This window comes from Amaranthus tricolor, chromosome 10 (genome assembly GCF_026212465.1).
Source record: "Amaranthus tricolor cultivar Red isolate AtriRed21 chromosome 10, ASM2621246v1, whole genome shotgun sequence".
Taxonomy (NCBI): Eukaryota; Viridiplantae; Streptophyta; class Magnoliopsida; order Caryophyllales; family Amaranthaceae; genus Amaranthus; species Amaranthus tricolor.
Window position 1 is genome coordinate 3304200 of NC_080056.1, and position 22788 is coordinate 3326987.

At 29.9% G+C, this 22788-nt stretch overlaps 2 protein-coding genes and 1 long non-coding RNA gene across 3 annotated transcripts; 2 read left to right on the top strand and 1 right to left on the bottom strand.

Moving 5' to 3' along the window:
* The first annotated feature begins 640 nt into the window (after nucleotides 1-640).
* Nucleotides 641-2666, top strand: LOC130825130 (putative H/ACA ribonucleoprotein complex subunit 1-like protein 1). The gene is made up of 4 exons (XM_057690181.1): nucleotides 641-951; nucleotides 1036-1184; nucleotides 1281-1396; nucleotides 2178-2666. The coding sequence occupies exons 1-4, from the start codon at nucleotides 807-809 to the stop codon at nucleotides 2338-2340; spliced, it is 573 nt and encodes a 190-aa protein (XP_057546164.1). The 5' UTR covers nucleotides 641-806; the 3' UTR covers nucleotides 2341-2666.
* Nucleotides 2667-9491: 6825 nt separating this feature from the next.
* On the bottom strand, nucleotides 9492-12213 carry LOC130826188 (uncharacterized). Its single transcript, XR_009047034.1, has 3 exons — nucleotides 11839-12213; nucleotides 11522-11691; nucleotides 9492-10232 (listed from the first exon to the last, which is right to left on the bottom strand). It is a non-coding gene; the product is annotated as an uncharacterized LOC130826188 (long non-coding RNA).
* Nucleotides 12214-16677: 4464 nt separating this feature from the next.
* LOC130825026 (glutamate dehydrogenase B) lies at nucleotides 16678-22492 on the top strand. Its single transcript, XM_057690053.1, has 10 exons — nucleotides 16678-16903; nucleotides 19102-19238; nucleotides 19496-19609; nucleotides 19943-20164; nucleotides 20247-20321; nucleotides 20579-20695; nucleotides 20838-21088; nucleotides 21469-21544; nucleotides 21638-21724; nucleotides 21936-22492. Exons 2-10 carry the CDS (start codon nucleotides 19131-19133, stop codon nucleotides 22119-22121), a joined length of 1236 nt encoding a protein of 411 aa, XP_057546036.1. The 5' UTR covers nucleotides 16678-16903; nucleotides 19102-19130; the 3' UTR covers nucleotides 22122-22492.
* The last annotated feature ends 296 nt before the right edge of the window (nucleotides 22493-22788 follow it).

The following is a 22788-nucleotide window of genomic DNA, read 5'->3' on the forward strand; positions in this document are numbered from 1 at the left end:
TATTGTACAATGTTTAACACTATTATTGATAGTGTTATTGACCATTCACTTGTTTAAAATTCATCCATAGAATGATAAAATAATACTATTTTATTAACTTCGTTTTCAAATTGTGAAACGGAACCATATTTAGGTAGAAATTGATCACAAATAGGTCAAAATTGAAAATTGATCACAAATAGGTCAAAATTGAAATTTTTATGATAATTAATCTGTTTAAAGTTTACTTTAAGTTGAAATTGATACCCTTTAAGGTCAAAATTGATATCTTTAAGATTAAAATTGAAAAATGCTCAGAAAATGAAAAAAACGAGAGAAAGCATGTGAGGTTGATACACGCGCGAATTGTTTAGTCTTAATTTGAGACGGTCTTGGCCAAGACTAGCTGAAATAAAAAGTTTTTTCATTAACTTTTAAGAAATTAAAAATTAGGCCGATCTATGTTAAGTCGTCTCACGGTGAGACGATATTAATGAATAATTTATCCATATAATTAGCTTATTTATCTAATTTATCACTTTAAAATTGTAATACACATGGGTGAATTTTTCTAAAACAAAATCAACTACATAGGGTATTACACTCATCCTTTTGGGCTTTAAAAGAACAACTCACAAACCCAACATAGTTTGACTAAGCCCTACAATCCAACAGCAATCTAAAAGCCCTAATTTCCCATCTCTTTACCCCTAAATCGCTCCCGCTCTTTCTTTCTTTCCCTCTTAAACCCTAAAACTGTAAACCTTAATTGCCGACCCATCAATTTACTCTCTAATTTCTCTCAATTCAAACAATACATAACCATAATGAGACCTCCAAGGGGTGGCGGTAGCTTCAGAGGACGCGGCGGTGGAGGCCGTGGCGATCGCGGCGGTCGAGGAGGTCGTGGTGGTTTTGGCGGTCGTGGTGGCGGCGGTTTCCGAGATGAAGGTCCACCTTCTGAAGTTGTCGGTATAACCCTTTATATTCCTCTTGAAGTTATGATTATGTTTTAAATCAGGCAATACATGATGTTGATTTTGATGGGTTGAACAGAGATTTCTACATTTCTTCATGGGTGTGAAGGAGAAGCAGTAACTAAGCTTACAAATGAAAAAATACCCTACTTCAATGCTCCTATTTACTTGCAGAATAAAACCCAGATTGGCAAAGTCGAGGAAATTTTTGGTCCTATTAATGAAGCCGTAATGTTCTTCCATTTTTCTCTCCTTTGTTGATTTTGATTTTTGTGCTGTTTGGAATTTGGAGGCTAATTATGAAATATTATGGGTGAAATGTAGTATTTTTCAGTTAAAATGATGGAAGGAATTGTTGCTAATTCATATTCAGTGGGGGATAAATTCTACATTGACCCAGCAAAGCTTCTGCCTTTGGCTAGATTTCTTCCCCAGCCTAAGTAAGTCTTGTTTCATTACTTCATTTACTTGTGTGAATGGTTTCCAATGCCATGTTTTAGGTACTGCTTTATTTTGTGATATTTATGGTCAGTTTGTGCATAAATTTGTGTTATAGACAAGAGACTCAGTAGTTTAAATTCAGTATATGTAGTTTCTCAAGGTCTGAGCATGGTGAAATATAGTGGCTTGTTTTAAGCCATATGAACGGAGTAAATGTTTGGTATTCCCATTGTTGATTCTGTTTGATATTTTGCTGATGCAAATTGATAGAAATTGTATGAACCTGACCAATGTCGCATGATTCGCTAATCTCGTCGTGAATCGCGAATTGAAAAATGTGAATTGTAGTCGGTTTTGGGCTATTCTTGGGCAAATTTGAGTGAAATGTGAATTCAAAAAACGCATTAGCTAGCGAATTATGTTGCACTGCAGGTGATTGTATGTTTTAGCTACTGTTTTCACAGGACCGATTTTCTCGATCTTTGAAATTGTAAAACATTGCTAAATTTTGATTGTTGATTTGTGTTAAACATGATTTCTGGATTAATAGGAGCTCAATGCACATTATCATCCATTCTTCATATATACTTGAGTATGCTATATTCTGCTGTTAATGTCCTTGTGGGATGGAAATGAAATTTTCTTTGCTGAACTTACGCTTGGTATCTTGTGAATCATATTTGAATGTCAAAATGATACTGCCATATCGAGTTTCTGACCTGTTGGTTTTGAAATATCTGTAAATGTCAGCTGATCCGTTGATTCACGATTTTTTCTCAGGGGACAAGGACAAGCTGCAAGAGGAGGTGGTCGTGGAGGAGGTAGGGGCGGTCGTGGCGGCAGGGGTGGAGGTGGTTTTAGAGGAAGGGGCGGTCCAAGCCGTGGAAGAGGTGGTCCTCCAAGAGGCCGTAGTGGGTTTAGAGGCAGAGGAGGGCGGTTTTAGACTACTGCTATCTAGAGCCCTTGCATTCGTTCTTCATGCCCTTTACCCGATAGAAGGTTATAGAAGCACTGAATGTTCATATGTCTTGAATTATGGTTTATGGGTTTCCCAGTTTTATAGTTGCATTCAATTGTTGCTTTTTAGTAGGATCTTGGCATGTAGGATTGCTTATTGCATAGTGCTGTTGTGTTTATGATAAAGCACATACAAATTCTCACTGGACGGACGATACGAATCGGCTGATAGGCTGAGCGATATCTTTCCTGCTAATCGAAGGCTATTCCGACCTTCATGGCTCGAGAATCATGAATCTTAACCATGCATCATCATTGGGCTTGGGTCAGTTTACACTCAGTTGCACCATTAGAAATGGCTGTGCATATATGGAAAATTTGTAATGCATAAGAGAAAAAATTAAAAAAAATTAACAAAATAAACTAAGTTTTAAATTTATTTTAAAAGTAAGCGTGAAATTTTTAAATTTGAGGTTTGGGGTTGTTTGCAGTTGGTAATTGCGAACAGGTTAAAAAAAACAAAATAGTTGTTCGCAGTTACTAACTGCGAACAGCTATTTTGACCATTTTTTTGCAGCATGTTGTTCGCAGTTACTAACTGTGAACAGGTCAAATAGCTGTTCGCAGTTAGTAACTGCGAACATCTATTTTGTCTTTTTTGACTTGTTCGCAGTTACTAACTGCGAACAGTCTCAAACCTCAGGTTTAAGAATTTCACGTTTGCTTTTGGAATAAGTTTTAAACTTAATTTATTTTGTTAATTTTTTTTTTCTCTTATGTATTTCAAATTTTGCATATAGGTTCATGCTTGGGAACAGGGCTTTTAGTGATGTGCTAGATAGTAAAACTTTTGAACCAAGTATATTTATTTTAATAAAAAGTTTATAAAAAAACCATGGAAAAAAGTATATCCAAGAAAAGTGTCTTTCTTAAGATTTGTGTTCGGTGTTAGTAATAGCAAATAGAAAGAATTTGATCAAAAATTCAAATAAAATTTTATTTGTTGCTAACAGTGAATAAGTTTTCATTAAAATTTTATATTAAAAAGTATAATTTTAAATAAAAGACAAATAATATATATATTATTTCCATTATTTGATGTTATTAACATTGAACAAGAAAATGTTTTTTTATATTGTTTATTATTATATTTTTGTCTACCTATTATTATTTATTTTTGACTTGTTCTTTCTCCCAAGGCACGAGCCAATGAAATTTAAAAATTAAACTCAAACTCGAAAAATAGAGTAAATTTTGGAGCAGGTTGACATAAACATCCTTATGTTGAAGAACACAATTCAGTTTGTAAACGTACTAGTTGTAAGACGAGGTCCAAATATTCTATTTTTAAAAATATGTAGGGTTCCTTAAACATAAATCTAATATTAATGAGGATTTTATAAAGGGGCGGCAAATATGGGTAGAGAAAAAGGGGCAAGTATAACAAGGTTTAGACAAATGTGAAGTAGATCGGAATATTATGTTTATTTTTAATATTTAAATTTTCACTTCTGAAAAATAAGTCTAATCTCAATTTGAGTAATTATCACTTTTTCTATATAAAATTTTAATTTGATTTTCATTTACTCTTTTTTATCTCTTTGTATTTAAAAATCTCTAATTCTAATTTTTTAAGTGCACCAGCTATTTTTGTGAGATTACATCTCTTGGTGAAAAAAATTTAAAACAAAAAATCTATATTTAAAAAGTTTGTATGAGTTAGATTATTAAATTTATCTACAATATGCTTTTCATGTTGAGACTGTTTTATATAATAATTTGTGTTGATATTTAGGCCAAAGGCTAATGTAACAAAGGTTTGCTCTAAGAGTTGTGATTATTAAAGTTAACTCTAAAAAGGGTTATTAATCCAACATTTTAATTATGGTGGGGCATAGTAATTGATTAATTTGAAGATGTTCGTTGTAAAGTACTCTTGATTTTTAATGTTATTGTGCATAGAAAGTATTTTTTTAGCTTATTTTAGCCTAAATAAAAAAATTTAAAAGTGAACAAACTTATGAAATTATCTGTTTTAATAATATGAATAAACAAAAAAAAGATAAATAAAGAATTTTAATTTCGATAGCCCATAACACCTCATACGTCTTTTAGATTCGCCGTTAATTATGAAACTAGTTTAATATGAGTAATAAGATAGGTTTCCCTTGTGCAAATTGTAGGATCTTCAACAAGGACTTATTATAGTCCTATTAGGCTATTAATTATGGTGATTAGTGGTTCTCCTACTAAGCCCTTTTAGAAAAAAAAAAAAAAAAAAAAAAAAAAAAAAAAAAAAAAAAAAAAAGGCAAGATGATCTTCCCATGCATCATCCACTTCCATCAAATTTGCTTTATGCATTGCAAATTGATGCAATTGAATACCAATTAAGTGGAATATGATTCATAGAATATCACCTCTAAAGGGCATATTTTTGTGCCTAATTTCTAGACTCACACAACCTTGTAATATAATCTTGTATCATGGTATTTGTTCCGTAAGAGTACCTTTTAAATTTGTGCTATGTCGGGCTGCCGTGAAACTGTCGGATCAGGTTATGTGACATTTAATGTGTCGTATCTTTTTAAATCGTTTACAATATTATATTGTGTTGTGTTGTGTCGTGTCATGTCGTGATGATCATCTTTAAACAATGACTAGTACTAACAATACAAGTTTAAAGATCATACATGTTGTATCATACCATGTCATTGGCAAACTTAAACATAAAGTTAAAATACATTATACACGAATGTTTATATATACTTCCATTTTCCTTGATTTTTTAACTTGACCAACTTATTTAAACCAACGATCTGTTCTATATGAATAATTTTTTATATTCATTTTAGTTTAAACTAGTTACTCAATTTTATAATCACAATTTTCTATTTTTAATTCACCTTTATTCAGTTACTTCATGTTAGCTCATCAATTTTACAATCACACTTTTATAAACTAAGTATTTTTTTAAGATTACAGGGTAGGTTGAGAGAATACCAGACTAGGTAAGATCGAACACAGAACCTCACATAGTGTAAGTATTACTTACTCTAATTGAGACAAAACTCGATTTTATTTTTACAAATTATATTTATATCCAATTATTTAACTTCTTATATATATATATATATATATATATATATATATATATATATATATATATATATATATATATATATATATATATATATATTTAATATAATTGTATTTATACTTCTATTTGTTTATTTTGAATAAAAGGGCAAATAGTTCGTAAATAAAGTATACAATACAAAACTATGAGTATTTTTAATAAAAAAATAACATATCAATTTACGCTAACAAAATAAAATATTATATTAATTCATATAATGTGTTACAACTATTAATAATACACTTCAAAATCAAATTTAGCATAAAAATATGTAAAATTATTTTATAAAAGTTTAAACAAAAAAGAATATATTGTTTGTCATAAACATAAAATATACAAGTAATTTGCATAAAGATAGTCACAACCTAAACCATACTAGAATTAAACATTGCATTTAAGTAATCAATAATATAAATAAAAAAATCCTAATAAAAGTATATTATCTTTAAACCATCTTAAAATATCCAATATACTAATTAAATAATATTCATTTAATAAATAAAATTGATAAGATTTTATAAATAAAATAAAATACATGATTTTCTAATACATTACATGATGTGACTTAAAAAGTATAAAATCAATCAATATGGATAATAATGTAGTCATAATTAGAAAATAATAAAGTTAAAAGATATAAATATTAGTCATAATAGCAATCACATCATTATTGAGTTTTTGAGGGAAAATTTTTATTGAAATTGTGACACGTAAGCAATATTAATTAGTGATGATGTCAGTAGTGTTTTGTTTTAATAATAGTTATAGATTTAATTTATATTTTATGTTTTTCAAATACAATTCAATTTTTAATATTTATAAATAAATTTCATAAACAGTTATTAGATATGTATATTAAAATTTTATACATACAAACAAATCTAACATAAAATTCATTGATATATTTTAATTTTAATACCCGTGAAAAAATATGTATAAAATATTCTAACCGTACATACAGATTTTTTCATACACGAGTAGTAAAGATTCCTGCAGTATTGTAGAATCTGAGACAGATTCCATAACATAAAAATGTTTAGATTCCATTTTCATCAATCGTCATTCTACGGAGATATAGTGGCCATCAATTTTTGCAAAAATCGAATTTCACTAAAGATGCAAATGGGCTTGTCCCCTTCCTCCTCTATTCTTACGAGAATACATTTTTTTATTAGATAACGTCAAATAAAAAGCGTATATTCTCTTAATATATATTAGATGGACTTAATCTATGTATAAGACGCGTTGTCTGTCGGCGAAAAAAAATAAATATATGTATAAAAATTATAAGAGAGAGAGATTTTATATAACAATTTGTGATTTGCAATAAAAGATTTGATTCAAAGGTAAAGTAAGTACTTAGATGTATTGATGATATGAAAAGAAATAATTATATGTATAAGAATTATAAAAGTGGTAGAAATATTATATTTCTAATAATAAAAATGTTTTAAAGTTAAAAGAATAAACAAAAATAAAAAGTGTTGTAAATTTATAGAAATTGAAAGAGTATATTTTTAATGTAGATATGGATAATTTAGGACTTGGGTTATTGGTATTTTTGGACTAAATATTTCAATTTTCAATATAGTTTTTTTGAATTTTATGTGTATCTTAAATCGATCTATACAATATACTAAAAACAAAACACAACTAATATAAGCAATTTAAAAAATTGATGAGTTGTCATTTTCTCATGAGATTTCTTTCCTTCTATAAACAAAGATGATGTCATTGAATAAGGATGATTATAGGAATTTTAAATGTTAAGGATGATTATAAGATGATTAATTTGACCATCATTAAAACTTTAGTTGGGACTATAACATATATTATTAAAATTTGAAAAATAATGTGATAAATAGTAGTATGTAATAAAGATGCACAAATTATTATCTTTGATATTTAATTTACAAAGCACCATTGATCTATATTTATTTAAAAAACATTCATTCATTTACAAATTAATTATGTTATTTATAAATATACTTAAAAAAATTCACTACAATGCTAATTATATTATATATACAACACTGCTTTATCATTATTATAATGATAACTATAAAAAAAGTTTGAATTCCATTTTTCGTGAATGTAGAGTAATAAAATGTGTATTAAGAAATAATTTAAATTAATGTAATATTATGTCGGACTTATTCAATTTATTTGTTTTTTACATCAAAATGAAAAAATCGTGCATCACACGGGAATTATCTAGTAACATATTAAGTTTTAGTTGTGTTTGGTAAATGAATATTTGATTAATTTTTCTTATTAAAATTTTTGGTTTTTAATTTGTATGTTGATTAACTAGTTAAGATGGTTTATTTATTGACTTTAATTTACTTTTTCTCTAATATTCCTAATAAATAACCAACAATCAAATAATCAACTAATTTTATAAAACACCTTTTTAACAATTAGTTTATCAACCAATACTAAAGTTGGCCAAACCAACTATTACTTACAACTAATATCCATTTATCAAATAAAAGCTTAGTTGTTTTATGTTAAATATGATCGAATCGGGTTATAATTTTAAATTTTATCTTTACTATGTATATTAAAAGATGTAGCATCTTATAGAGTTAATAAATTATTACTATTTTTTTTTTAAGATGAGTTAATAAATTACTTCAACCAATAATAATAACAAGAAGAAAATATGAAAATATTAATCGATATGAGAAATATCATTGTTAACTTTTGATAAATTTATTATTGAGCTTTTACCTCAACAGAAAAAAAGAGTTAACTTCACACAAAATTAATGAGTAACTATCTAAAAATTAATAACGACAAGAATTGATGTTAGTCTATATTTTTCAAGTTTTTCATTGTGGAACACATGTGGATTAATTTTCAACCGTGATAAAATATAATATCTTTATTTAGCGTGAAAAAAATAATTATACTAATACCTAACATTTGAATAATCACATGTTAAACCTCATGCAAGTACTTAAAAATTCATACCTTAAATTGATATGATACCTAATCTTACAAGAGCACTTATGGACTAACCATTTGAAAAATCTTAATGCAAGCTCAATTATACTCTAAATCGTCTCACTTTAATTATTATGATCAAATCTCTTAATCCCATAAACTAATCAATGATATATCAACACGAAATGATATAACTTAATTAAAATATATTCAAATCAGATTTTATTTGCTTCGTTTCAATATAAATTTTATAATATCAACTTTATATAATTTTTAACCAAATACAATTAAAAATATTTATAATTAAATAGTACATCAGGAAGGGTTCAAAATCAAATGAACATTTGATTAAAATATGAGATCAGTATGATCAAATATATTTCGTTTCTAGTTAGTGTTCTTGTTTTTACATATGTCTTTCATATCCTTTTATTCGTGTTTATAGATAATTCATAATAGGGATATTTTTGTCTGTTGAGGTTATTTTCTTTTTTTAGGATTTGTCTGTGGATTTTTCTCGAGCCGAGGGACTCTTTGATCGCACTTTTCTTTATGGGTATGAGCTACCGCTGTCCTTCCTTAACCGAAATATACCAGATATGATGATAATGATGGATTAATTAAAAATAAACAAAATCCTTCGTATCATTTCACATTATAATAAAAAAATAAACTCGATTCGCATGTGAAATATTCGTATAATTTGTTAAATTAGTTTTGATGTAAACATCCCAATAATTTATGTATAAAAGTATGTATAATACGAGTAAACGTTGTATTAATGATCACATCTCAAAACTCACAAGTCACAAATACCTTTCTAAATGATATTCATGATTTTTAAAAGGTCTTGTATAGTTGTACACGTAATACTTCAATAAGTAATTCCATTTAAGTTCTAAAGATTTATTCCTTCCGTTTAAATATTGACAACTGATTTTAAGTGAGAATATATTATAATTTAGTTGTAAGTATAATGGAAGAAAGTAATTGTTTTTAGATGTAGATGTAGAAAGTTAGTATTATTAAAATTGAATGGTTCAAGTAATTGTTTAGGACCACATATGAAGTAATCAATTTAATTAAAAAGTTTATTTGACAGTTTAAAATCAATATATGCTATATGTAGTCTATTACGTCTCTTCATATTGTCACACAAAAGTCATGTGGGTTAGAAGTGCGGAAGTAACAATAAATGTTCTCATCGTACCCAGACGAATTTAATATTCCACATGAAATGAGAGATAGCAAAATTTGTACCAGACCATGATCATTATGTGATTCTGTCACGTTAACGATCTAATACTAATATACTATGTCAAGAAATTAATTCAACCAAAAACTTTAAGTGATGGTTTAGAGATCCGTAATATGTAATTTACACTAGCAGCACGTTAGCTAGGCTTATTTATTTTGTTTATAGGGTAAATAAGTGTAGCATAAGAGTAACCGTAACAACCCGACTTACCGTTGACTAAGTAACTAGTCATCACGGATCTGTTTCCCAAGAAATTCAAATCATAATTTCAAAACTTGAGCAAAGTAGTTACTAGTTCTTTAACGTAACCAACTCAGCTAATTCTCAAACCAAACATCTAACTAAAATACAAAGTAATCATAAAAGTCATTCTAAAAGTCCAATATAACCAACACAACCAAGTCTATTATACATTTACCAAAAACCTAATACAATACTACAACTTCTCACGTACTCAGCTCAATATAACATCCATGTAACTCTAATCATCACCGCTAACCCATCGTTCCCGACCGGTTTCGACCTGTAAACAATCTAAAAGATGGAAAGAACAGAGGGTCAAGTTTAACTGAATGAGAAGTAACAATCCAAAACAACAAAACACAATAATTCAAATCATAAGTTTAAAAGCAATATCAATTCTCTAGATCTATGTGCGCACAAGGAATCTAGTTTGAGAGGTGCCCCATAGCTCTAAGGCTATGTCGCTCTCGGGTGAAGCTAATCAATATCTGAATGACAACTCGCCTCAAAAACAGGGAGCAGGGGACAATGTCCCTCAACTCCGTCAATGACCAGCTCGCAAGCTCAATCCATTGACCATATCATAATATCAACATAAGCGGTCTCAACAAATTTGTAATTTCGAGAGAGTTCCAATAAAATTATTTTCAAGAAAAGTAGTCTGGCCAGACCCCTTTAAGGGACAGTCACTACTCACCAAAGATGCTTCAAGGAGCTAAAATTGGTTCTCCGCAATCACTAGAAAGGTTCCTCGATGATGTCGCCTCTTGAAGCTTTACAAACATCCTACAACTTATTACATCTCCTCCTATGTCTATAGAACAAACCAAAAGTCTACTCAAGCAAATCCAATCATTAATGGATGATGCACATTCTAACTCAAATTTCTAATATGTCATCAAGATATTACAATTGTAATCCAGACTAATTCATATTCCTTTAAAAATTACTTGATCTCTAAAATTCCCTTAATATTTCCAATTAACCACAATATTTGCATTCTTAACCATAATCCAAGTCCAATAATCTCTTCCTTAATGTCAAACTATTCGCTTAAATAAATTTTCGTGAGGCTCTCCTAATCCATTCAAGAAACAATAATTATTCAATACATTCATCAATATCAACAATTCTCAATGACATGTACCTTATCTCTTTGAATTTGTATCCACTACAATCATCATGATAATATTACATATACCAACTCCATGTAATTCCTCCTTGGCCATCAAATTAACAAACATAAACTATTAAATCTATTACCAATATTCAAAAAGACTATTGTCACATCTAAGAACACTAAACTAATTAAAACCAAGTCATTAGAATAATCTACTACTAGAATTATAATCCATAATTTAATTTTCATCATCACATAACTCACTAGTAATACATTTTCCATAAGTTTCTCAATTAAAAACTCATCTAATTAACTCATATAAATTTCCAAAGATTCATCAATACTTAGCATTTAATACATGATAAAAGAATATGCAAGTGAAAATATGCTAATGAAATAATCTTATATGAACAAGAGCATAAAGAGTAAGGAAAAGCAAAAGGAATCAAGAAGGATTTACCTTCTGTTTGACAGCAGCAAGGAACGAACAAAAAAATCAGATTCAAAAATTGATTTCCGGCTTGAATCTTGATGCTTAATCAACAGGACCAAACCTCACTCAATTTTCCCCCATTTCGGCAGAATTCAGGTCATGGGAGGGGGTTTTCGGCTGCTGCTTTATAATTTCTCCTTCAATGGAAGAAAAGAAACCACCAAATGTTGATGTTACTTAAAAAAACGATCAAAGGTGGCTAGGGTTCGATTCTTGAAAGGAAAAATCAAAAGAATGAGAGAAGAATGGAGTAAAATAACACATAGATATTGAGAGATTCAAACCTTAATGTAACACCCGTGAATTTTTGACCCCCTCCAAACCCTTATATGAAACCAAGACCGCAAAAGATGGGAGAAAATTCGTTACACCTTAATTTTGTTCACACCAATAATCAATCAAGAAGAATAGAACATTCATGGAGTGTCTTGGTTCATCCGAAAATGGCGGTAAGAGAGGAGAGCTTGCAATGGATCTTGTGAGAACTCAAGGTAGAAGATGATGGTAGTTTAGTATTGCCCTAATTTTCGAATATCAGGAGAAGGAGTACTTATTCAGATTTCTTTTTGGTCTTAAGTTCGAAGATGGAGAATGGTGCTTGGTTCTTTTGAGTGACTAAAAAAAACAAGGGTTTAGTTTATGGACCAGAATGAAAAGTAAAGGAGAAGAAGGATTAAATTAAGAATATTTATGTTATGTAAATTTAAAGTCATTATGGTATTAATAATTCTTTTAAATTTACTCGTTTTAAATTAATAATTTTTTAAATGTTACGGTAACACTAAGAGTAATCAAATTTATGTAGATTTTGATAAAATTTTAGATTACTCCGTATAAAAATTATAAAAGTCAATTTCTACTGTAAGTTTACACTAAGGCTAACTAATTAACTTATATATTTTCAATTCATTAAATTCAAAAGCTGATTAGTAATATTTAATATTTAATAACAACAACAACAACAATAACAATAATAATAATAATAATAATAATAATAATAATAATAATAATAATTAGGATAGATAAACTGTTTAGAACTTCGTTCTTTTCGATAAATAGCAGGGAGAATTGAGGTGCTTTTTTAAATGTGAATATTTGTAATAATTGAAGAGAAAAGATAAACTGTATATATGAAACTAAAAGAGGATTAAAATGTATATATAAGATAAAAAAAATTGATGTGTCATTGTTCAAACATGAATTAGACGGAACAAAATAAGAAATAATGTTAAATGAGTGAACTACAAAAAGATTTTATCGAGAATAAAGTCCATATTTACTGTAACAAATGGTCCACCTCGCCATAATTATGAATCTATGACCTACTAATAATCCATTTTTATATATTTGAAATATAAATCCATTTTTAGTGTTTAAACTTATTGTACTAATTTATTATTTTCTCTATTTCATTATACTTCTTATATTTTACTTTTTACACGATTTAATGCGTAATTTTTATTACTTATATCTTAAATTACACATAACTAAAAATTTATATTGAAGGGTCTCATATAGTGTTATATTCCCTCCAATATACCATTAATGTCTTATTTGTTTTTTTGACACTAATCATCTCTTACTCTTAATTTATATTTTATTATTAATTTATAAGTTAAAATATAGTCAAGTGAGGTATTAACTTTTCATAATTTAAAGAATGTACAATTCAAGATATTAAGGATTGAATAAGTGGATTAGATAAAGTGTATAAAGCAGATGCAATATTAATAGTGAGTTGGAAGGAGTAATAATAATCACAAAAGCATGAGTCATCAATTCATAGTAAAGAGTTCTACAATATAATTGAAATTCTTAATTTAACAAAACTGTTTTAATGAGTAAGAAATTTTTGGGTGTTGCTAAACTTCGCCATCCTTTTCATTTTTTCGCCACCACTCTTCAATTGAAATTACGAATTTGCCCCTGATTTTTAAAAATTACAATTTTGCCACTTATTTCAAATTATTTATTTATAATAATAATAATAATAATAAAAACAACAATAATAAAATTAAATAATAATAATTATTATTCAAAAAAAAAAAAATTGAGTCGCCCAATTTTGGGCGACTCAATTTTTTTATTTTTATTTTTTTTTTTTTGGAAAATAATAATAATAATAATAATAATAACAATATTAATACTAATAATAATAATTTATAGATTAATGTGGTCTATTAGCTCAGTTGGTTAGAGCGTTGTACTATTAACGTGAAGGTCACAGGTTCGAGACCTGCACAAGCCATTATTTAATAATTATTAATTTTTTATCATATTTATAATAAAAAATTAATAATTATTAAATAATGGCTTGTTCAGGTCTCAAACCTGTAACATTCACGTTATTAGTACAACGCTCTAACCAACTGAGCTAATAGACCACATTAATCTATAAATTATTATTATTAGTATTAATATTATTATTATTATTATTATTATTTTCCAAAAAGAAAAAAAAAATTAAATAAAAAATTTGAGTCGCCCAAAATTGGGCGACTGGACCATGGTTCAGTCGCCCAATTTTGGGCGACTCAACTTTTTTTTTTTTTTTTTTTGAATAATAATAATTATTATTTAATTTTATTATTATTATTATTATTATTATTATTATTATTATTATTATTATTATTATTATTATTATTACTGTTATTATTATTATTAATTTTATTTATTATTATTATTTAATTTTATTATTGTTGTTGTTATTATTATTATTATTATTATTATTATAAATAAGAAATTTGTAAGGAGTGGCATTTTTGTAATTTTTTAAATTACAGGGGCAAATACGTAATTTTAGGGGGGAGGGGTGGCGAAAAAATGAAAAGGGGTGGCGAACTTTAAGAATTGGGAAATTTTTTTTGATGTTTTTGACTAAAATATTTATGGCTTAATGATTACTTACTAGTATGTATCAACACTCTCTTTGTTTCACAATATTAGTTACCTTTTATTTTTTACACGATTATTAATAAAATAATTATAAAATATTTTACTTTATGTTTTATATTAAAATTAGTAATTAAAGACTTATATCCTTAAATTATGATCAAATTTGAAGTAGGTTCAATAAAATCGTTATCCCAAACAAATAATATTAATCCGTAAACATATTAACTCAAAAAAAAAACACAATTTACCTAAAATTAATATGATGAATTGATGAGAAACGAAGTCAAAAAAGATGGTGGTACGGATGATAGAACAACTCGCAACTTAGATAACGTGCAGAAAAAATTTCAACCCTTATCCAACAAGAACAGGTATTAGTCCTATGACAATTCACAATTGGCATCCTTCATATGGATTTTCATTTTTGTCCGTTTCTTTTTTTAATAATGTTTAATTAATCCTTGATATAGGAATAATAATAACAATAATAATAATAATAATAATAATAATAATAATAATAATAATAATGGTGCATTTCATGTTTTTGTTAAAACATCAAGAATTTAAATCATTGCGTATTTATAATTCAGCTTTTTCTCTTATTTATTACAAATAATCTTATCTTTGGATTATTATCTAAAATAATTTAATTTTTGTTATATATTTGCTCCAACATACTAGTAATCTAAGCCACTACCCTTTCCTCCCACACCGGTTATACTAAAATCAAATACACATTAGAGATCATATCATCAAAAAATAATCAATAAGTAAACGAGTGTGGTATGCCTTCTCTCATATTCATACCCCCACTTGTCCATCAATTACGCACGGTTAAATTTTTCATACCCACGACTTCCTACCTGAGTATGCTTTCAAATTAATCCCGACCCACTATGACCAACTACACGTGCCCATCATGACTATACCCACCTTAGAGACGCCTTACATTTGCTTCTGTTATTGGGTCAACTCACCCTCATCTGATGGGCCAAGCCAAAAAGCCCAATAAGCCAAATAACCAGTCAAACTACCAGAAGGCCTACTCGTAAAGGTGAAGTTACCAAAATTTCCTTTATCAGTCTTCTAAGGACATTTACTATCCTATAAATGCCCACATTTATTACCATTTATGGTATGTTATCCTTCTCTCTCTAAATCCCAATTACTTGCATTCATTTCTCGTTTCATATCACCGGCCACTGACTTGAGCGTCGGAGGGGCTTTTTGGGAAGCTGCCCCGGATAAGTAACTCTGTTCGTTTTGTAGGTCGCCTTCTGAATTGGGTGTACACTATTTGGACCTTGCGACAATCGGTTCCATCTCAAGACAAATTCCTTCCTAAAATTGACTCATTTCGAGGCAAAAACAGCTTCATATTCGCATTATATGGAGGCCATATAATCGCAATTCCTTACAAATTTAAAAATACATCAAGTTTTATGTAAACATTGCAATACAATAAGATAAAACTAATATTCTAAATTTTTTTGATAGATTTAAATAAAAATATATAAAATTGATTTAAAATAGTGCATAGTAAATATGACGAGGGCGGATATGAGGCAGGACGGATAAACATGGAGCGAAACGAGTGGGTCAAACTTCCTACCTACCACCTGCACAATACAAGTACAATCCATGCAGGTTATTCATATCCATCCTATAATCAACAAACTCAAACTCATCCGCGTCTCAACTGAGATGATGCCACATAAATCTTGTATAATTTTATCCGCCTACCATTATTAGCTGACCTTGTTAGACAAAAGAAAATAGAAGTTTTGAAAGTTACTTCCTCCATTCCATAATAGATATAACATTATAGATTTTACCTTATTTATTCATTATTCTTAATTTGTGATGATTTTTTAATCTACTTATCAAAACATAATCAAGTGAATTTTGTGTGATTTGTCTAAAAAAATTTTAATATTAATTTTTTTATTTTTTTAGTTATGTAGTATAATTTTGATAATTAAAAATTGTATTTTAATACATCAAATATTAAAAGAATTTTGAGACGGATAAAGTGCTTTTAGTTTTGAATAGATCTCAAAATTTAATAAAGTTGACCCATCAATTTTACCAAAGACCAAGATGTAAATGAGGTGTAAAAGTCAAACAAAAACGGTAACTGACGTGTAAGATCAACACAAATATAATAGTCCAATTTATTCTAATTAAATAACTCATTTAATTTTACACAATTCTCAAATAAAATATAAAATTATTATTATATTAGTATAAAATTCATTAACAATGGTAATTTATCTCCATTAAAACAATAAAGAATTGATTCCTCCATTTTTCCTCCTCTATATATGAATTCCTCACATTTAGGCTCTCTGCTCAACTCTGCTCTTTCATTCATTCATTAAATCACCTTCCCCAATTACAACCCTCCTACTTTCTCTCTCCTCCAATTGAATCTCACTTTCCGCCTTCATTCGGGTTAGTTTGCTGATGTTTTAGATGGGTTGAATTTTTTGTTAATTTCATCATGGGATTGATTGTTTTTGTGTTGCATTGTATGATTCTTAGGTTAATTTCATCTGGGTAGTTTTTTTTTTTTTTTTTTTTTTTTTTTTTTTTTTTTTTTTTTTGCTTTCCGAGTATATGGTAGGCTGAGGGAAAGGTCGGGCCAAGAGTAGGGTCGAGAATCGAATTTAAGATCTTACTCAGAGAAAAGTAGTTGATTCTCTCATCTGGGTAGCTTTAATATGTTAACATTAGTTGATTTAGGGTAGCGAGAATCGAATTTATGATCTTACTTAGAAAAGTGGTTGATTCTCTCATATGGGTAGCTTTAATATGTAAAAATTAGTTGATTTTATAGTTCTATGATTTTTGTTTGATCCAATTGAAATGGGGTTTGGTTGTATAAACTTAATCTTATTTGTTTAATTGATTTGATTATAGTAAGAAATGATAATATTAGTTGGTAAATCATAGAGTTCAAATTTCACCATAAAGTAACCTCATTTTCCCCTATTTTCTAAGAATTTTAGAATAGTTAAATTTAGAATTCTTATCCATTTCAATAGACAAAGTTTTTGACATAATTTTGATTTATTCCATTGACTTTGCTCAGATTCCACCAGAAAATGTTTTTATTTTGAGGGTTCTAGGACCACTTAATTCTTTCTTTTTGATTTTTATTTTCTGATCTGAGTAAGGCTAGATAATTAGATAATTTCTACAAGCAAGAAGAGGAAGTAAACAGATTCTTAAGCGGTGAGTAAAGTGTGAAAACAAGACCCGCATAGCATCTCAATAGCTGCGTTGTAAAGGTTTTCAAAACAAACAAACCGATATTTTCCGAACTACAAAGGTGTAAAAAAACTGCGTTTTGGCCCGTATTAGGATATCTTAATTTGAAAGCCCTAATAAAATTTTGTCAAAAAAAAAATTAAATTTTTGTTGATCCTAGTATTTTCAATTGCAATGTAGAAGTAGTTGAATTGCAAAAAGGGAAATTTTTTAGGTGGATTTTGCTGTATGGAGTTGTTAATTGTTACTGTTTCATTAGTTTGACCAAATTATCATATTCTAGTTTCCGCGTATTTGACAAGAGTTTTGAGTGTTTGATTGTGACATTTTTGTGTAATATTAGCTGGATTTGGAAGTATAATATAAAAGCCAAGATCAACAAAATAATTTTTAATTACAATATGTCTTGTCTTTTGGTTGAATTGATCTTTGATTTAATGAACTAGACAGTGGAAAAATACAGTTTCACGGTATCAAATGGATCCATGCAATTAGTTTTGTCCATCTCGAAAATCATAACGATGCAACCTTGTTTGTGTAGCCCATAATGTGTTATATATTCTATCAGTTTGTGCGCTATGGGGTAGATTATGAAGAAGGTTGCCAATTGACTTTGATCACTAGTCTTATTATTACGATAATTATCTATCGTGTTCGTAGCATATTGTGTATGCACACGTAACATTTCGTGTTTGAAGCCGATAAAAAGCATCAATCTTGCTTCTTCATGTAGATGCTTACAAAGTGTATTCTTTTTCGTTTCGATAAACAAAGACTACATGGCATGATTCATGACTCTTGAAGATTGGTTGAGCTAGTTTGTAGTTTTGTATGCCTCAAATTGTGTTTTTATCCGCTACAAGCTTATGCGCCCTTAAATGTTTTGCCCCCTTTGACCAATAATTCGAGAGCTGTTTTCGTCAATACGATCATTAAGAGACCGATGGAGTCTTTTGAGATTGTATAGTCATCGTCCTATCGCTTTATCTCAAACTATGAACTCCCGCACTCTATCTATATTGTATGTCGGGAGCCTTCTCGATGAATATTGTATTTACAACTATAAGATAGTGATGCAAATGCAGGTTCAGATTTGTCGGGTAGCAGATAAACTATTGCATCCATGTTATCCTGGTTATTTGAATATACCATACAATGTATACGGGCTTGCTTGAAACTCCATTTTATAATACATCTTCAGTAATTTAAGTCTGTATTTATCGTGATGTCTATATTATATCCTTTCTTTATACCTTTTTGATACCTTGAAGAGTTGTTGAGCTCATGTTTTTGTTCTTCTCATTGAGTGTTCTTTTATTTAAATGGAGTATATTCATGTTTAAGATTGTAAAGATTTCTTATACCGTCTAATTTTTCAGATTTTATCGTGCGTTGAAGCTGTAAAATCATGAACGCACTTGCAGCAACGAATAGAAATTTTAAGCTCGCATCCCGACTTCTCGGGTTGGATGCAAAACTTGAGAAGAGTCTTCTCATTCCATTTAGGGAGATCAAGGTAGTTAATTTATGAACATTTTTGTTGCTAAAATTATTTTGGAATTGTTGTTCCGTATCAATATCTCAAGCCATACTGCAATTATTTGGATTATCTATTATGCTAGATCAGATAATTTGAACAACAGCAATAACCCCAGAACCTTAATTGTAAAAGATTAGAAAAAACAATATAGTTAAAAGTACTTTTTTTTCAATATATAATATTAATCAATTATTGAGTGGCTTGCTGATTCAAGTTTCAACCACAAATTGCAGGTAGAATGCACTATACCAAAAGATGATGGTACTCTAGCTTCTTACGTTGGATTCAGAGTTCAGCATGACAACGCTAGAGGCCCCATGAAGGGTGGGATTAGATATCACCCTGAGGTTGGTTCAGGACTTTCCACTATCATTTAAAAGTAGACATGATCACGAATTCTTGTATGAGACTGTCTCACCGTGAGACGCTTCTCATACATGGGCTAAATAGCCCAATAACACAAATTATTAGTATATATAAACTTCTTATTTTTAGGTTGTCTTACCGATAGACAGTCTCTCACAAGAGTAGCTCTTACATGATTATGCAATCAGATCGCCGTCCTTTCGGTTGATAATATGTAATACCGTTGATAAAATTTGATATTGTGCAGTATGAAGCATATAATCTGTAAAAGTGTTGATGATCTCCTTGTTCGATGATTTTGATTAATGTCGTAGGTTGATCTAGATGAGGTCAATGCACTAGCACAACTAATGACATGGAAGACAGCCGTAGCAAATATTCCTTATGGTGGTGCCAAGGGTGGCATTGGATGCAACCCATCAGATTTAAGTCCATCTGAGCTTGAACGTTTGACCAGAGTTTTTACCCAGAGGATTCACGATCTGATCGGAATCCATACGGATGTACCAGCGCCTGATATGGGCACAAATTCACAGGTCGACAAAATTGTTTTTTTAAGCCTTAACATCCAAGGGTTAATTACTCTTTTATAGACTAAATTGTTAAAACGTTTGACAGACAATGGCTTGGATATTGGATGAGTACTCAAAATTTCATGGCCATTCACCTGCAGTTGTTACGGGAAAACCTATCGTAAGTATATTGATGTCTTAATTTTGAGCCGGAAGACTCTTTGGCCGTATCCTCCTATATGGGTATGGGTTGCCGCATTTATTCCCTCCCCGGACCCTGATCATATTTCTATGAGTGGGATACACTAGGTACAATGCTGATTGATGTCTTAATTGTGATTGCATAGCTCTCATTACGGGAAAACCTATAAGTAGAGGGAATCTAATTTTAATTATTGACTACTAAATTGGGTTTCATTTTCTTTGTTTTGGAATTAGGATCTCGGTGGATCTCTCGGTAGAGATGCGGCTACTGGAAGAGGGGTGCTCTTTGCTACAGAAGCCCTTCTAAACGAGTACGGAAAGACTATATCTGGACAGAGATTTGTGATACAGGTTTGTGTTTCATGTGAACTAAGGCATTTGCAAGCACAGAACGATTTTACAATTGATGGGACCATTTTTCTGTTCTGATGGTTCGAATGGTTTCAAGAAGTGAAAATGAAATTGTAATTGATGCTAGCTATCGTAATTTCAGGGATTTGGTAATGTGGGTTCATGGGCAGCACGACTCATCAGTGAATTAGGAGGGAAGGTTGTTGCTGTAAGTGATATCAGTGGAGCCATAAAAAACAAGGACGGACTTGACATTGATGGCTTACTCAAACACGTCCATGACAATCGCGGAGTTAAAGGTTTCCATGGCGCAGATGCAATAGACGCCAATTCCATATTAGTTGAAGATTGTGACGTTCTGATTCCAGCAGCCCTTGGTGGCGTTATCAACAGGTATTAGGAACTCGAGGATTTGTTTCTCTTCCCATTTTGAAATGATTCAAAAGGGAGACTACAATATGCTTGCATTACAATTTTGCTTGCTTCCAACTATGTTACTTGGACTTGGGTACTGGTACGTGTTGAAGTGTCGGATACGTCTAAATATTCAATTTTATGCCTAAAATGAAGTGTCTGACTGTCATACCAATGCCCGAGTATCAAGGATTGAACACTGGTACGTGAAGCAAAATGAAGAGTCCGAGTAACATAGGCTTCATGTTCGTTACTCTAGTTCGCATAATAGACTCGTCTTGATTATTTTTTGTTATCTTTTCAAGAATTGTTCTCGATGTAAAGATGATTCTATAATAATGTTTTTTCTACAATTGAAGGGAGAACGCAAACGAAATAAAGGCCAAATTTATTGTTGAGGCAGCAAACCATCCAACTGACCCAGAAGCAGATGAGGTTAGTTCAGGCGTGGAGTGTGGTTTATGTTTTAAGTGTGAATATATGTTCTTACAGATGAGTAATTGGTTATAACAAGCGTTTATTTTTCAGATATTGAAAAAGAAAGGCGTTGTCATCCTTCCCGACATATATGCAAACTCTGGTGGTGTTACCGTTAGTTACTTCGAGTGGGTTCAGGTATATGATTCCCCTCTGCTTGCAGATTCTTCTACTCTTTGTCGTACCTCTTCCTTCAACGCTAGTGGTTTCTTTAGCTTTATGAAGTAAATATTATGGACCTGAACACTAAACAACTTTTATTTTCTGGCTTCGCCACTGTAAAGGTATTGAGTTTCAATATTATTTGAAGTGTCGGAGTGTGATAAATTTGTGTATTTCTTAATTGCAGAATATCCAAGGATTCATGTGGGATGAAGAACGAGTGAACAATGAGCTGAAGACGTACATGACAAAGGGATTGAAGGATGTAAAAGAAATGTGTAAGACGCATAACTGTGATCTTCGGATGGGAGCCTTTACCCTTGGACTAAACCGGGTCGCACGAGCAACTGTTCTTAGAGGTTGGGAAGCTTGAGTTTATACATATAATTGGGATTGTGTTTAATAAGAAGTCTCCTTTGCTCATATTGTTGACTTGGTTTGATGCATTCCATACTTCCATTTGATTATTATGGACAATATGCTCCCAAGTTAGTCTTATGTAGCTCTTTTGCTGTTGGCTGCTGGTTATTGATTGTTACTGCCGTCTCGGCTAGTTGGCTTTAATTTAGTGATTTTTTCTACTATTGGAAATTTGTTTTAATATTGTGTAACTACTCCGGTGTTTTACCGGATTGTAACATTATGATTCAATCAGAGCAAGGAAGAGCTTCATGATTATGTTATGTTTCCGCTGTCCTTTTGAATTTGTTTTCATAATTCGAAGACATTGATTACTTAAAAGCATATACTCTCTCTTTTAGTGTTGGAGTTAATTGGATTTATTTAAGTTACTCCGTGTGTTATTTTAATTTGATTAGACCCCTGCTAAAAATATTAAAATATAGCAAATAGAATCAAATATTGTAGCAAACTCAAATAGACATAATATTATAGTAATGAGTAATGACAAAAACAAATACTTCTTTATTTTTTAATGTTTTTAATTTTTTACCTACTTTTGCTAAAATAAAAGGCCAACAACAAACAAGTAATTTTACCAAATAACTTCATAGCAGTAGACTTAAACAATTAACCGGTAC